Raw genomic sequence first — 16,640 nt, forward strand, 5'->3', positions numbered from 1 at the left:
TGTACTCCCAGATACTTGTAGGTCTTAACCTGCTCCACACATTCTCCATTAATGATCACTGGCTCCATATGAGGCCTAGATCTCCTAAAGTCCACCACCATCTCCTTGGTCTTGGTGATATTGAGACGCAGGTAGTTTGAGTTGCACCTTATCACAAAGTCCTGTATCAGTTTCCTATACTCTTCCTCCTGTCCATTCCTGACACACCCCACTATGGCCGTGTCATCAGCGAACTTCTGCACATGGCAGGACTCCGAGTTATATTGGAAGTCTGATGTGTACAGGGTGAACAGGACCGGAGAGAGCACGGTCCCCTGCGGCGCTCCTGTGCTGCTGACCACTGTGTCAGACCTACAGTCTCCCAACCGCACATACTGAGGTCTATCTGTCAAGTAGTCCACTATCCAATCCACCATGTGAGAGTCTACTCCCATCTCCGTTAGTTTGTGCCTTAAGATCTTGGGCTGGATGGTGTTAAAGGCACTAGAGAAGTCCAGGAATGTAATCCTCACAGCACCACTGACCCCATTCAGGTGAGAGAGGGATTTGTGCAGCAAATACGTGATAGCATCCTCCACTCCCACCTTCTTCTTATACGCAAACTGAAGAGGATCCCGGGCTTGCCTGGTTTGTGGCCTCAGATTCTGTATTATCAGCCGCTCCATGGTCTTCATCACGTGCGACGTCAAGGCAACAGGTCTGAAGTCATTCAACTCCTTTGGTTGTGGTTTCTTTGGTACCGGGACAATACAGGATGTTTTCCACTGTCTGGGTACTCTTCTCTGCTCCAGGCTCATGTTGAAGATGCGCTGTAGTGGTTCTCCCAGCTCAGTCGCACAGGCCCTCAGTAATCGTGGGGATACTCCATCCGGTCCAGCCGCCTTGCTGGTACAGATCTTCCTCAGTTGACCTTCCACCTGTGCAGCCGTAATCCTGGGCATGGGCAAGGTCTCCTGTGAGTGGCTATTTTCCTGTGAGGGAAGTAAGAGGGAGGACGAGTAGAAAGACAAGCCTGGTGTGGAGTTCTGCGGTGAGGATGAGATTGTGCTGTCGAACCTATTGAAGAAGTTGTTCAGCTGGTTCGCTTTCTCCACATCTCCACTTATGTTTGCCCCCCGCTTAGCACCGCATCCGGTGATGATCTTCATCCCATCCCACACCTCCTTCATGCTTTTTTTCTGCAGCTTTTGTTCTAACTTTCTCCTATACTGCTCCTTTGCCCCCCTTATCTGTACTCTGAGTTCCTTCTGAACTCTTTTAAGCTCCAACCGATCACCATCTTTAAAGGCCCTCTTCTTCTGGTTTAGGAGGCCTTTGATGTGACTAGTGATCCAGGGCTTATTATTGGGATAGCAGCGAACAGTTCTAACAGGAACAACAGCATCCACACAAAAGTTAATATAGTCCGATGTGCATTCAGTGACCTCCCCAACGCCCCTACAAAGCCCCCCTTGCAGTTCATCCCAGTTAGTAGCACCGAAGCAGTCTCTCAGGGCCTGTTCAGCTTCAGGAGTCCACTTTCTAAAAGTGCGTGTGGTAGTGGGATGCCTCATCACAATTGATTCATATCTGGGCTGTAACAAAACCAGGTTGTGATCAGCTTTCCCCAGTGCAGGCAGCGGGGATGCACTGTATGCATCCTCTACGTTTGCATACAGTAGGTCAATAGTCCTATTACCCCTGGTGTAACAATCCACGTACTGGATAACAATAACAATGGTGGGAGCCTTGAGTCTTGCACTCTTTCCTGTAATATCCTTCCTGTAATTCGGTGACCAAAACTGCACACAATACTCCAAATTCAGCCTCACCAATGCCTTATACAACCTCACCATAACATTCCAACTCTTATACTCAATACTTTGATTTATAAAGGCCAAGGTACCAAAAGCTCTCTTTACGACCCTATCTACCTGTGACGCCACTTTTAGGGAATTTTGTATCTGTACTTCCAGATCCCTCTGTTCTACTGCACTCCTCAGTGTCCTACCATTTACCTTGTATGTTCTACCTTGGTTTGTCCTTCCAAAGTGCAATACCTCACACTTGTCTATATTAAACTCCATCTGCCATTTTTCAGCCCATTTTTCCAGCTGGTCCAGATCCCTCTGCAAGCTTTGAAAACCTTCCTCACTGTTCACTACACCTCCAATCTTTGTATCATGAGCAAATTTTGCTGATCCAATTTACCACATTATCATCCAGATCATTGATATAGATGACAAATAACAATGGACCCAGCACTGATCTCTGTGGCACACCACTAGAAACTGAGTTACAGAGCAAGGTTGAATAGGTTAGGACTTTATTCTCTGGAGCATAGAAGAATGAGGGGAGACTTGATAGAGGTGTATAAAATTATGATGGGTATAGATACAGTGAATGCAAGCAGGCTTTTTCCACTGAGGCTAGGGCAGAAAAAAACCAGAGGACATGGGTTAAGGATGAAGGGGGGAAAGTTTAAAGGGAACATTAAGGGGGGGCTTCTTCAAACAGAGAGTGGTGGGAGTGTGGAATGAGCTGCCAGATGAAGTGGTAAATATGGGCTCACTTTTAACATTTAAGAAAAACTTGGACAGGTACATGGATGAGAGGTGTATGGAGGGATATGGGCCGGGTGCAGGTCAGTGGGACTATGCAGAAAAATGGTTTGGCACAGCCAAGAAGGGCCAAAAGGCCTGTTTCTCTGCTGTAATATTCTATGGTTCTCTGTGAGTCACTGGGGAAGTTGAAGGCCCAATGTCTATGAATCCAGGAGTGTGCTGGAGGGTGGAAGCTGGAGATGGTTGGAGGACTGATTCTGTACATCAGAATCAGAATCAGAATCAGGTTTATTATCACCGGCATGTGACGTGAAATTTGTTAACTTAGCAGCAGCAGTTCAATGCAGTACATAATATAGAAGAAAAAAAACAATAAAATAATAATTAATAAATAAATAAGTAAATCAATTACAGTATACATATATTGAATAGATTAAAAATAGTGCAAAAAAACAGAAATACTATATATTAAAAAAGTGAGGTAGTGTCCAAAGATTCAATGTCCATTTAGGAATCGGATGTCAGAGGGGAAGATGCTGTTCCTGAATCGCTGAGTGTGTGCCTTCAGGCTTCTGTACCTCCTACCTGATGGTAACAGTGAGAAAAGGGTGCCGAAGGTCCTTAATAATGAACTTTGCCTTTCTGAGACACCGCTCCTTGAAGGTGTCCTGGGTACTTTGTAGGCTAGTACCCAAGATGGAGCTGACTAGATTTACAACCTTCTGCAGCTTCTTCTGGTCCTGTGCAGTAGCCCCACCATACCAGACAGTGATGCAGCCTGTCAGAATGCTCTCCACAGTACATTTATAGAATTTTGGAGTGTATTTGTTGTCATGCCAAATCTCTTAAACTCCTAATGAAGTATAGCCGCTGTCTTGCCTTCTTTATAACTACATCAATATGTTGGGAACAGGTTAGATCCTCAGAGATTTTCACCCAGAGAGTGGTGGATATGTGGAATGCTCTGCCCCAGAAGGCAGTGGAGGCCAAGTCTCTGGATGCATTCAAGAGAGAGTTAGATAGAGCTCTTATAGATAGCGGGGTCAAGGGATATGGGGAGAGGGCAGGAACAGGGTACTGATTGTGTATGATCAGCCATGATCACAGTGAATGGCGGTGCTGGCTAGACAGGCTGAATGGCCTACTCCTGCATCTATTGTCTATTGTCAGAGATCTTTGACACTCAGGAACTTGAAACTGCTAACTCTCTCCACTTCTGAACCCTCTATGAGGATTAGTATGTGTTCCTTCATCTTACCCTTTCTGAAGTCCACAACCAGCTCTTTCGTCTTACTGATGTTGAGTGCCAGGTTGTTGCTGTGGCACCATACCACTAGTTGGCATATCTCACTCCTGTACACCTTCTTGTCACCATCTGAGATTCTACCAACAATGGTTGTATCATCAGCAATTTATAGATGGTATTTGAGCTATGCCTAGCCACACAGTCATGGGTATAGAAAAAGTAGAAGAGTGGGCTAAGCACACACCCCTGATGTGCACTAGTGTTGATCATCAGTGAGGAGGATATGTTATCACCAATCTGCACAAATTGTGGTCTTCTGGTTAGGAAGTCGAGGATCCAATTGCAGAGGGAGGTACAGAGGTCCAGGTTCTACAATTTCTCAATCAGGATTGTGGGAATGATGGTATTAAGTGCTGAGCTATAGTTGATGAACAGCATCCTGACATAGGGGTCTGTGTTGTCCAGGTGGTCTAAAGCCGTGTGGAGAGCCATTGAGATATTGTGGCGACAGGCAAATTGCAAGGGGTCCAGGTCCTTGCTGGGGCAGGCGTTCAGTCTAGTCATGACCAACCTCTCAAAGCATTTAATCACCATAGATATGAGTGCTACCGGGCGATAGTCACTAAGGCAGTCCATATTGTTCTTCTTAGGCACTGGGCTAAGTTACAGGGAAAGTGCAGTGCAGGCAGATAATAAGGTACAAGGCAATGATGAGGCAGATTACAGATCAAGACTCCATCTTATTATACAAGGAGTCTATTCAATAAACGTTATAACAGCAGAACAGAACATGTCCTTGAATCTAGTGTTACTGTATATATTTCCAGCCTTTTGTATCTTCTGCCCAACTGGAGAGGAGGGAAAACTAGGGTGAGAAGGATCTTTGATGACTCTACCAGGTCAATGAGAAATATAAATAAAGCCCATGGAGGAGATCAGCTTGGAGCAATGCCTGTGTCTGGACTGGAATTGGTTACAGATACAGCAGCCTGCTAGTTTTTTTTTTTGTGTCCCCAGAATTCCATATACTGTCACCTCAGTTCTACCTGATCCTTGTGATCCTAGGATAGGTCTGAATTATTTGCCGTGGAATATTCCATTCAATCGGCCAATGCCTCAAAAGTTGCCCTTTGTAGAAAGGATTCTTCAAGCACCTTTAACTGCAAGTCCATCAGGCAGTAGCCAGTGCAGAAAGCGTTCTATCGAAATGCATAGAGGCTTAGTATGGCAACGGCTCTGTCCATGACTGCAGAGAGTTGTGGACACGGCTCAGCACATCATGGAAACCGGCCTCCCCTCCATGGACTCTGTTGATACCTCTCGCTACCTCGGTAAAGCAGCCAGCATAAACAAGGACCTCATTCACCCTTGACATTCTCTCTTCACCCCTCTTCCATCAGGCTGAAGATACAAAAGCCTGAAAGCATGTACCACTAGTTTGTAGGACAGCTTCTACCATGCTGCTATAAGACTAGTAAATGGCTCCTTACTACCATAGGATGGACTGTTGCCCACACAGTCTTCCTCATCATGAGCTTGCACCTTATTGTTTGCCTACATTGAACTTTCTCTGGAGCTGTTATACTTTATTCTGCATTGTTCTGTTCTACCTCAATGCACTGTGTAATGATCTGATCTGAATGAATGGTAAGGAAGATACCCAGTGTCTATGGGACAGACTCCTTGGGTTGGCTGTTAACGCAAACGACACATTTCACCTTAAGTTTCGTTGTACACTTAAACAAACTTGAATCTTGAAACAAGCTTTTCACTGTACCTTGGTGTAAGTGACAACAATAAACCAAATTCAATTCCTATATCCCAGAGGCAAGGCGGAAGAAGGAAAGCATGCATACTGTTGGATGTTTCCCCGCGGAGACTGTCATTGTCATTTGAGAGACTGGCCCAACGTCCAACCTCGCTTCCCCACCCCTGTCAGATCCCACCTGCACAACCGGACCCCTACTCCCTCCTCACGCTACCCGCGAGGTGTCTGCCATGTGGACAATGCGTTTGCCGAGAAGGTGTGGAGAGGGATGCTGGGGTCACACTGAGACAAACACTGTCTGCCGCTGGGAAGTCATCAGCTCGGGGGAAACGCATTCTCGTCAGTCCGAAGCTGGATGGTCTTCAGTGCGAGGAGGGATCGACAGGCACATTCCAGCGTGCACGGATAGGTGTTGAAGGACGTACTGGTACACCACTATCAAGGCTCTGTTGAGGGGAGGGGGTTTGGGGGTAGGACCAGAGTCTAGGGTCCTAAAGGCCACCCCTTTCCTATACGAGTGGCTTGCCCACCCAGTTCCTGGACCTGTGTAATCGCATCTTAAACTCATCGCCGACGGGAAGTTTCGGTCTGAACTATTGCTGGCTTGCAGACGTGTTGTAAAACATTGTAAATAAATATAATGCTGTGTGCAGTCCACCAAGACTGCACAGTGCCCAATCGGATCGCTCGTTACTTTTTAATCCTAAAGTACGTTTTTTAGGGATAAGCCCACTTGAAGCCTTCTTGGGCAAGATGTAGATGTGAATGAGTATGTCAAGCCCGTTCCACGGGGATTTCAGACCCGACCCCTTCTCCCCGGACACACCTCAGAGTCATTCCCCTCGATCCAGTCTGACACTGCGGGACTTGTGCTCCCCGGACTGGGGTCGCGGAGTCCGAGTCATTCCAGGTGGGGCCAGTCGGGCAGGAGTACCAACCGTGTGTTCATCGTCACTGTGTAGCAGAGGCAGGTGGGGAGCTCACCGCCTGTGCAATGAAGTCAGTCAGCACCTGGAGAGAACAGGCAAACGTTAAAAGATATATTTTAGGATTGCATGTGAATCTATTTATAGTGATTCCAACTGCTTCCAAAATCTCGACTACATTTCAATGTAACTGATTCCACTAGACTATATCCTAAATAATTATTGAAATGGACATACACTATTCGAAGCGGTCTGACAATGATATGGTTAATTCTGTAATAAAATTTTAAAAAGAAATTTAAAAAATAACTAATATCGAGACTATATACATTATTAATATATTTCAAGTATTTTATATAAAATGTATGTTTTATATTTAATAAAGGATTAAATGTCAGGCTGAATATTCAAGGCGATTTGACATAGGCTTAAATGGTGTAAAGGAATGTATTTGGACTATCTGAACAACCAGAACAAGTGTGGAACGTTCGATGTGCTTTATATATCACCGATTCCAATGGGCACAGGAGACTGAAGCTTGGCGATCTGAGTTATTGCCGGAGGTTTGGTCGGGTGGGGTGACTCCCCGCCCGGTAGCCGCAAACTGCGGAGCCCCCCGACCCATCAGCTGAGTGCCTGAAGATTGCCGTTAGTTTAAAGCCGAGCGCCAGCTCGTACCTATCGACTAATAAGCTCAGCAAGAATAACAGGGAAATAATTGATAAAGTAACTGCACCAGTCGTTTTCTCTAAGACCCGTTGCACGTGCATTTGTGCATCAAATTCAACTGAGTAATTAACTGTTCATTTAGTCACTGCTCAAGCTAGGCGCGATTTGACATGGACCTGCTGTGAAGCGGTCAAAATATATTGTATACAGAAAGACTAACGCGTATTTTAATGCAAAACAATTCTTCACCCGCATAACATGAGGATTCAATAGAAATGCGTGGTTAATGTTTAATTTGTACGGCCAAAATATAAATCTATTAAATTGTTCCATTCAATTGGTATAAAGGAATGGAACAACTTAGTTGTTCCATTCAATGTAAAGTGAATAATTATACATGAATGTAACATAGAAGCAGAAATTTCTAGAAATGTTCGGAAGGTTGGTTGGGCAGTATTCGCGGAGAGGAAGAATAGGTGCTATTTCAGATCGATCACCTAGAGAAATGAAAAGCCATGAATTGAAATGTGACCTGTTTGTTTTTCCACGGGTGCTGTCAGACCTGTTGTGTGTTCTCCCTGTTTATTGTAGGTGTTTCAGGGTGGCAGCAACGGCTGCTGTTTGCTTTTTAATGACCACGGTACAGAATTATAACTACGATATCATGTACAATTATTTACACCCAATTGATTTAATGCAATTTTAAACATTACATGAAACGAGTTTGTTATGTTAAACATAATTGATTTAATTCTTACCAAATTTCAAATGTATTTAAATATAATTAATTACACACTACATGTTTAATAATATTAATATACGCGGTTAATTAAATAATTAGAAATAAATAGATATTCAAGTGTAATCTAAAATTATTAAACGTTGCTCACAAATCAATGAAACTAAATTATAATATCACAATATTAAAATAATATAATATAAGTTTATTTTAATATAAGTTATAGTACATTTTGTGTCGCCAATTTAGTTAATAAATGTAATTTGTTTTCCAATACTGATTGAATTATAATTTCATTGCCATCCTGCAGGCTGCGCGATTAATGCGCTGTGCTTAATCGGCCCGTGGTTCTAATGTGTAGCTAATTGTTTGCACGTTTGCAAAGACAGGCGTTTTAGTTGACTGGATTCGTTTAAAGCCTCAATTTTGCTTTGACCCAGATTTCCTAATAGGATCGTCGTTCTTCGCAAGAATTAGCTTGTAACCGCGCTGAGATTCCACGGAACTGTCATCTGCGGTTAGGTAAGTATCCGACTCAGGAGTTTCAACAGATGCCATGAGCAACCGCTGTCACCTGGCGGATTTATAAAACCCAGGTCCCCGGGAGCGATTCAGGTGTTATCAAATGACACGAGATGAACAAATTGCCCGCACTACCATATGAGAGGACAGGTCTGATTAAAGATCAGATACTGTCTGACCTTCTAAGTGTTTCCAGCATTTTCTGTTCTCAATTCCAAGCAAGAAGCGACGTTTTCACCGCATCCATTATATTCAACATTAATTATGGTTATTCATGATCAGGGCACAGGCATAATTATGAATTGCCTTCCTACGTTAACGCAATTGCACCACCAATTAATGATCAACACTATTATATTTCCAATTTACATTAGAGTGGTCAAATGCAATTAATTTAACTCGTTTTGCTATCAAATTCAGTAAATATATTTTTTGCACGTTGTTTAGAAGTTATTTGAGGAACGAAAAAAAAGTTATAAAGGCGACTCGGCGATTCTGTGATTTATCCATGCTTTTCTGTACCACTGGTTACGGAGGCAGCATACACTGGAAATAAATATCTCGGTCTTTCTCCAAACTCAAGCCTTCGATACGCAAATTGTTCCATTAAATCCGACCCTCCCGCGGCTTACAGTAGCAGCTGGAATTCTTGTGAATAAAACACACACGGCTTAGAGTTGGCATGTAATATGAAAAATAATGTGATTATGCTCGCGTGTGTAAACGAAGTGTGCTTGATAGAGACTACTAAAAATCAAAACGTTTTATTTACTCGTAAGTGAATAACTGACGTTCCTACGGTCATAGGGTAATTCAGTGCCCAAACCCCGCCCCCCCCCCCGGACAAATCGCCACTAACGTTTCAGTGATGTGGCCGTCCCGCTGAAATTCTCAGACATTTTCGGCTTTTATTCCAGTTTACATCACAAGAGAATTTATTTTCTAAAACCTCTGTACAGTTCAGTCTCCAGGCTAAGAAACTGCTTCTCTGCTCTTTGGTGGACAGAGTCCGCGAAGATCGTTGTCCCTGATGTGGCTCGTTCGTTCTCAGCGTTCTGACCCGAATTTACCCCATTCTGACAGGCCTCCAAGAGCCGGGACTGGGCGGCAGGAGGGTGAACACTCACTGCCTGGATTGGCACACATGCCCATTGCGAGCAACTCTCCTGGTTGTCACCATCTCTCCACGGACAGCCACCTCAGTCCAACCCCAGACCCTAGTGTTGCATAGGTTGGGTCTGATCTAATAGCCGCGGGACGTTCTATCCGATTGGACTACTTGCGCTTTGTGGAAAACGTTTCTGCGGACAAACTCGACCATAATCCACCAGGCAGTGGTCACTGCATACCGGCTTCATGCAAGGAAGTTCAGGGTCATCTCACGGTGCGAGAGGGAACAATGATCTGAGCACCTTTCTCATATTTACCGTGGCGCGTTCTCAACGTGGTTATATCTTGCACCCGCTTCCTTCCCTTGGACTTGGGTGCTTAGTTTGAGTTCAAATATCATGCCACTCAAAAGGTAGCGTTCCACAGACAGACCGGAACCACTGCTTTAGCTTATTATTATTTTTATATAGTTCAGAAAATTACCTTCTATGGATGATAAAATATATACAAAAAGAAAAAAACACCTTTTTATTGATGGTCCGTACATTACGTGGTGTAAATTTAAAGAGAGAGAGAGGGAAAAACGCAAACGAATATAGCACCACTGCCACGACGTGGGCTCCTAAAATGCCACCCCTTTCCTATACGAGTGGCTTGCCCACCCAGTTCCTGATCCTCCGTGAACGGTAGCAGAAAAAGCCTACGTTGTAATCCTGCCGACAGTCAGCAAAGCCCAGAAGGCTTGAACGGGCGGCGATTCCAGTGACCTGGATAGAAGTTGATGCTTGCAAATGCCCAGAGGGTTGTGCTGAATGACAGGTAGAAGTGGTGAGTGTAGCAGAAAGTGACCTTAATCACTCCGTTACGAAACTTCCATAATGGTGTGAATGGAAGTAAATAGGCGGGCAACCGAGAGATAACGGGACAACAAAACTACCAAATGCAGGAAATGCTCGGCATGTCGGGCAGCATCTGGAGAGAAAGGTTCCAGGCTTGACACGACAGCTGCAGATGCTGAAAATCCGGAGCAACGCTCGTAATGTTGGAGAAACTCAGCGGGTCAGGCAGCACCGATGGTGGGAAATGGATAGTTCACATTCTGTGTCGAAATCTTTGGGCCCGAAATGTCGATTCCATAGATGCTGTCTGACCCGCTGAGTTCCTCCAGCATTTCGTGTGCGTTGCTCAAAGTTTCATGTTAATCATTTCTGGCGTGAGTTTAATTATCTGAAACATGGACTATCTATCGTAAGCATAAAGTACACTGCAGATGCTGTGGTTAAATCAACACGTACAAACAAGCTGGATGAACTCAGCAGGTCGGGCTGCTCATTTCAATGGATGCTGCCCGATCTGCTGAGTGCATCCAGCTTGTTTGTACGTGTTGACTATCTGTTGTGCTTGCTCCGGTATTCTCCAGTACGGCTGTTGATGGGTGAGAGACTGCTAGAATTTTGATGACAAGACTGAGAGGAGAAAATTGTGAGACCAACATACAACAGTTAAACCAAGAGACAAAAATAACCAGTTGAAGTCAATGGCCCAGACCCGAGAGCGTCACAGCGGAGCTCGGAGATGGAAATACTACAGGGAGCGGTTAAAAGTTCCCTCTAACTTGAAATACGCCCCTTTCCGCGGAGGCCGAGCGACCTGCTGAGTGAGTAGGGAAGCCCCTCGGAACAATCACGTCGTGGCAATGGCGCTAAATTCGTTTATATTTTTCCCTTCCTTAATTTTTTTTATTTTAAAGTTACTACAGGTGATAAGTTCGGGGAAAGTCTGCAGAGCGGTAACGAAGTGGGGAAAGAGACTGGCTTTCCTGCAGAAAACCACGCCACGGATCAGTTTGACGGAAACAGTACTTGGCTCTATTGAACGTGACACGCATCCCTCGCCACCCACCCCCAACTTTTCTCTATCCCCCCTCCGAAAGGCTCCCGTGGCAGTTGGCTCTCTGTACATTTTACTGCTTTGATAGAGGACGTATTGAGTTGAATTAGTGAGCATTCCGCAAGGAATCTATTAGCGTGTCCCAGACAAAGGTAGACGATAGCCTCCTTAGCGGACAATCAATAGAGCCTGCATGACAACAGGCAGAAACAAAAGGGTGAGCAACAGGAGAGAGGAGCCACCTCTGTGGGCTTGGAGCCTGGCGTCTCTCTCCTCCTCTTTCTTTCAGGTAAATGACTGAGGTGCGTCTAGCGTAGGTGCGCAGGCGCGGGCCGCCACAACTCTAGTCCGGCGGGGTTGGAAGAGGCAAAATACCTTTGGCAGTCGCTCGGGCCGGGCTCCCAGCATGTCGCTGATGGGGAAAGTGGGCGGTTGGCAGGTATGTGGTCCCAGGCCGGCAACCCCCGTTCGAGTGGTAGAGTGAGGGGCGTTGGGGATGGTTTAGACGCCAGCTGCGCGTTTCATGGGAGGGCTGATTCAACGGCGAGGGGAGGGATTCCTGACAACTTCACCCTCCTCACCCGCCCCCAGCACACAGTTCGGGGCAAGGGGGCTCGTTATTCCAAGAGGAGCGGAGGTCCTTGAGACCGGGAGGGAAATGAGGAGGGCACTGCCCGGAATCTGGTGGGGTGCAGCGGCCTCGCAAACATATATCCTTGGGGTTCGTCACCCCTCACACGATAACATCACCCCCCCCCCCGAACCCTTCCCCTTCTCGTTCCCACACGCCGGCTCGTGGGAGAGGGGGATGTACTTCATCTCTGGATACCGAGACTTGCCGACATCCCACGAGCGGCGATCCCCCTATACGGTGCAGCTCGCTTTGGAAAGCGGCGGCGGTGTCTCGGCCTGCGCTCCCCAGCGACTCCTGCCGTGCGCGGATCGTAGTTTTGGCAGCCCGGTGAGGGGAGGGAGGGGGCTGTGGGAGGAGAAGTTCCTCTGCTTTCCCTCCAGTGGGGGGCAAGGCGAGGGCGTGCGGTAAAATAGAATCCCGGTGCCTGCTTATGTAAAACAAACTTAGAAGTAACGAAGTAATGATAAAAAGCAACCCGTTTAGCTAGAGGTTTACCGCTGCCTTACCAAGGGTTAGCCTGCAGCACTTAAATAATCAGCAAAATAATTACTGTACCTGTAAACGTAGCGTGATACGTTACTTTAGTTCATGGCGTTAGCTCTACGCTTGGGTGTTCAGACAGGTTGTGGCTGTGAGTGTACAGGGTTAATTGATGACCCACTATTAATAGTTTTAAGGATCATTTGCACTCAGTGGCGAAGTAACCCAGTAATGTAAAGCGCATGTATGTCAGTGTGTGCAGAGGATCTACTGGGACAGGACTGAAACATTCGCCAATGTGTTACTGAGATTTGTGTGTAGTCATACAGCTCAGAAACAGGCCCTTCCTTCGGTCCGCCTCGGCCCTACTGACCGTTAAGTGCCCATCGATAACTATTCCGGTTTAGCGGCGCTGTGTCCGCAGCCTGTCGATTCAGGTTCTTAGTCCGGGAGTACCTCTGCCGCCACTCCAAGCAGTGAGCCCTTATAGTTCCATTTCGCCGTTAGCTGGATTGTTACTATCCGGAGGCAGGGGCAGTGATAAAATCTACCCCACAGCAGTCGTGAGGATTACGCGCGGGGGAGGGGGGGGGGGGGACGGGACAACATTTCCATGCAATTTAAAGTTGGAAAGGTGGACGGTCAGACAGGTGTGATTTTGGTGGACAGCTACGCGAAAGTGAGATCGCATATTATGTAATAATCCGATGTGGCTGAATCCAGAACCGGCTGGCGGGCAATCTCCTTTATCGCTTAAAAATAGGATCAGTCTTGATTTTTTTTTGAATTTCCGATTAAAAGGCACCAGATGACGGAGGCCTGGATTTCAGTCTTCTCGGCGGGAGTCCAGTTACAGCCAAAGCTTTAACTGCCCAAGTTATTTCGTTAGCAGCTAATGAGGATGAATTTAATGAGTTATTGGGAGAGCCGTGATGTTCACGAGGAGCAGTTTAAATTGCGGCATTTCAAAAGGGGCAAAGACTGGAAGGAGATGGGGCGCCTTTCCTGTGTGGTGGTTTATGTCAGCGCAGCCTGCAGCGTAACCTTGAAAGACGACAGGGCAGAGGAGGAAATTATTCCTTAAATACGGGTCCGAAGAACCCCGTAGAAACGGCAGAGAAAATCCAACTTTTGCTCCAATATTTGCTGTTGCTCTCTAAACTATACAGAGTGAACCCAATCACGAACTGTGTGATTTCATTTCGGCGCATCTGACTCCTTGGTGAATAAAGCAAATGTAGCAGTGGCGCATCGCGATTGTAAATATAGGGACCGTTCTGTATGTACATCGTTTAAACAACGTTAAAACCCTTGCAGAACCCTTTCTTAAAATGCAGGATAATTGTGAAGGTTCGGCGAGAGTTTATTTTGTAGAATTCACTTTTGGGGTGGTTCAAGGAGATTCGAGAGTAATTTTCAAAAGGATATCGGATAAATATTTGGAAAAAAAAGGAACATTTACAAGTGGAAAATGCACGCAGTTATAGGGCGTTAGAGTGTTTCTTTCCAATAACCCAAAGGCAAGATGATTCAAATTGTCCCTTCTGCAAAACTCTCTGAAATAGGTACAAAGGAATTACCGGGCATTTAGTCTTCAGGTTTGCTGTCTCTTTCCTGAGTCGATAGTTCTGTTTTCCTGACGCTTGTTATAAGAGGATCTATACCAATCCCAGCCTTCAAGCATTAAGTTGACCGAAAGTTAAATACAGTAAATGCGGCAAACACTTGACAGTCTGCTGGCCAGCTCCCTTGCCAGGCACTTCAGCTACTTTCGTTTTTTTAAAATTTCCGATTTTAGTGTCTGCAGTTTTTAATTTTCAATGAACTCGACTGCACATTGGGGGAAAGGATTCCATCCGCTGTTTTGTGAGCAGCCTAATTCTTACGTTAGCTTCCTGTCCTCGTTATTCATTTTTTAAAAATCATTTAAAACGCCTTAGCTATATCACACCTCATTTTTCGGCACTCAAGAGAACTTAAACGCCTCTGTAGATCTTAGTCTCGGTAGCCCCAGTATCAAATGCCCCAATGACCCCCTGCTTGTGTCTGGTGCCCATTAAGGAACGCAGTGCTCCAGGTATGTAAAAGGGACACACCTTTCTCCCCTTTACTACACGGTGGGCCTGAAGCATATTCCATTGTTCCTTTCAAATTATCTTTTATGACTGCCCGGTCGGTGGCTTCTAGTGACTTCTGTTACAGAGGGAAATTTCGCATAGCAGGGTTTCTCCACGTTTGCCCGCTCTCTGGAGAGCGAGTAGACCCCTCGCTGACATCGACAGTTTTGTCTCCGCTTTGGAATACAGCAGACACAATATGGCTTAATTAACGGGTCATATTAAAAAGTAAATGAGTGGCATTTATTAGAGAGAAGGCTGATGCAGTAGAGTTGGTTTAATCAGTGAGAAAGAATTGCAATCCCCCCTTCAGATCAGGGTGTAGATAATCTCCCACACTTTAATAGTTTCATTTACACCGAAGTAACCTTGAATAATTAACTGGGCGCTGGTTGATTTTCCACTGAATCAGTAACAAGGTTCTCAGGTTTGTGTTGAAATGTGCTGTTGCGATTCCAGAAGAATTCGAACACCCCTCCCACTAGCACCCCCTTTCACGTCCATTGTAGTCGGCGCAACACAGGGACCGTGGCTGTACTGGGCAGTTATGCCAACGTGATCAGGAAACTCCAAAGAAGTGTATTTATTATCAACGTACATATATGCCAACAAAAACAACCCTGAGATTCATTTTCTAGCCGGCTTTCACAATAGAATCAATGAAAGACCACACCGTCAAGACGGACAATAAACCGTGCAAATACAAAAACATGATGTGAATAATAAAGAAGCAATAAATGTCGAGAACATGAGATGAGTAGTCCTTGAAATTCAAGATGGCGCTGGTGAAAAACGACGACTCTTTGCGGGAAACTAGCTGTCATTTATATGACCTCCTAACCCTAACCCTAAAGGATGGATGGCTTCGCTAATTTCATCCTCCAAGTAGCTGCTTTGAAATTCGTGGCTGTTCTCTTGCATTTTTGACGCGATTCCTTGCCGGGGCAATGCCGCTCCTTAACGGCTCAGTTTATAATGCACTCCGTCAAAAGTGGTAGAAAGAACATTGTTCAGGAAAGTCTCACCCTCGAGGATACAGCCAGCTCTCCAATACAGTACACAGTCTGCCTTTACCATCCGCTGGTCCTTCCCTGGGTACACATCTCCGGGTTCTTGAACACTGGCAGTGTCATGTATTGTATTTCTGCACAACTCTCCTTCCACAGAAGCACAACTGTTAAGTAGTCACCACTCGCCCCCTTTAAAGTGCAAAAAGGTAGCAACACAGAGCCTGTATGGGTAACCGCAGAGTAGTGAGATCGCCGTATGTAAAACACAGAACGGCACAGTATAAAATAGATAATTGGATTTCATGCCACATAATCGGGGAATATAATACTGATACAAAACAAAATAAAGCGATGTCATTTATCTTGGGTATATAAAGCAGAATAATATCATACATGGAAACATAGCGCGGTGTTATACAAAATAACAATGCGTGGTGTAACCCTATGCGTAATGTATTGTCACATACAATTAAATGCGGTAGATCGTATAATAAAAGTAAACACAATACAGTCAGATACTTTACAAAACGGATAACATAGATAATTATATTATTAAAATATAGAATGCAATGTATTGAAATACAATGTAAAAATGGACAATATAATAGACCATAGTCCACAATTAATACGATACAGCACAGGGTGTGAGATAATATAACCCATTATAGTTACTACAATGATCAGAGTTCCAATGTTTCCGACGCGTTTCCTAATTGAAGCGACTCCGCTCAAGTGCAGTTCCGAACATTGTTTCAGGCGGGCGAGCGCAGAGTGTCCGAGGACCGGGAGAGTTCTGCTGGAACGCTGAACATCGACGGGCGGATCCAAAACAGTTCCGTGTTTTTAAATTTTAAATATTGTATGCAGCAAATTCTTACGTTAAACGGTCTTTGAAAAGGGCGAATTAAATATGTTTTCGGTTAGTATTTAAACTAAAATTAAGTATTTGGAAGCCGCAATACAAAAAGGGAGGATTACTGTAGATC

At 45.2% G+C, this 16,640-nt stretch overlaps 1 protein-coding gene across 1 annotated transcript in view; it reads left to right on the forward strand.

Annotated features, from left to right (window-relative positions):
- Positions 1-11,743: 11,743 nt before the first annotated feature.
- tfap2c (transcription factor AP-2 gamma (activating enhancer binding protein 2 gamma)) overlaps positions 11,744-16,640 on the forward strand; it is a 60,251-nt gene continuing 55,354 nt past the window's right edge. The window contains exon 1 of the mRNA XM_073061548.1: positions 11,744-11,852. Within this exon, the coding sequence (XP_072917649.1) occupies positions 11,820-11,852 (33 nt within the window). The 5' untranslated portion in view covers positions 11,744-11,819. The remainder of the gene's footprint in view (positions 11,853-16,640) is intronic.

Source organism: Hemitrygon akajei, chromosome 11 (genome assembly GCF_048418815.1).
Source record: "Hemitrygon akajei chromosome 11, sHemAka1.3, whole genome shotgun sequence".
NCBI classification, from domain to species: domain Eukaryota; kingdom Metazoa; phylum Chordata; class Chondrichthyes; order Myliobatiformes; family Dasyatidae; genus Hemitrygon; species Hemitrygon akajei.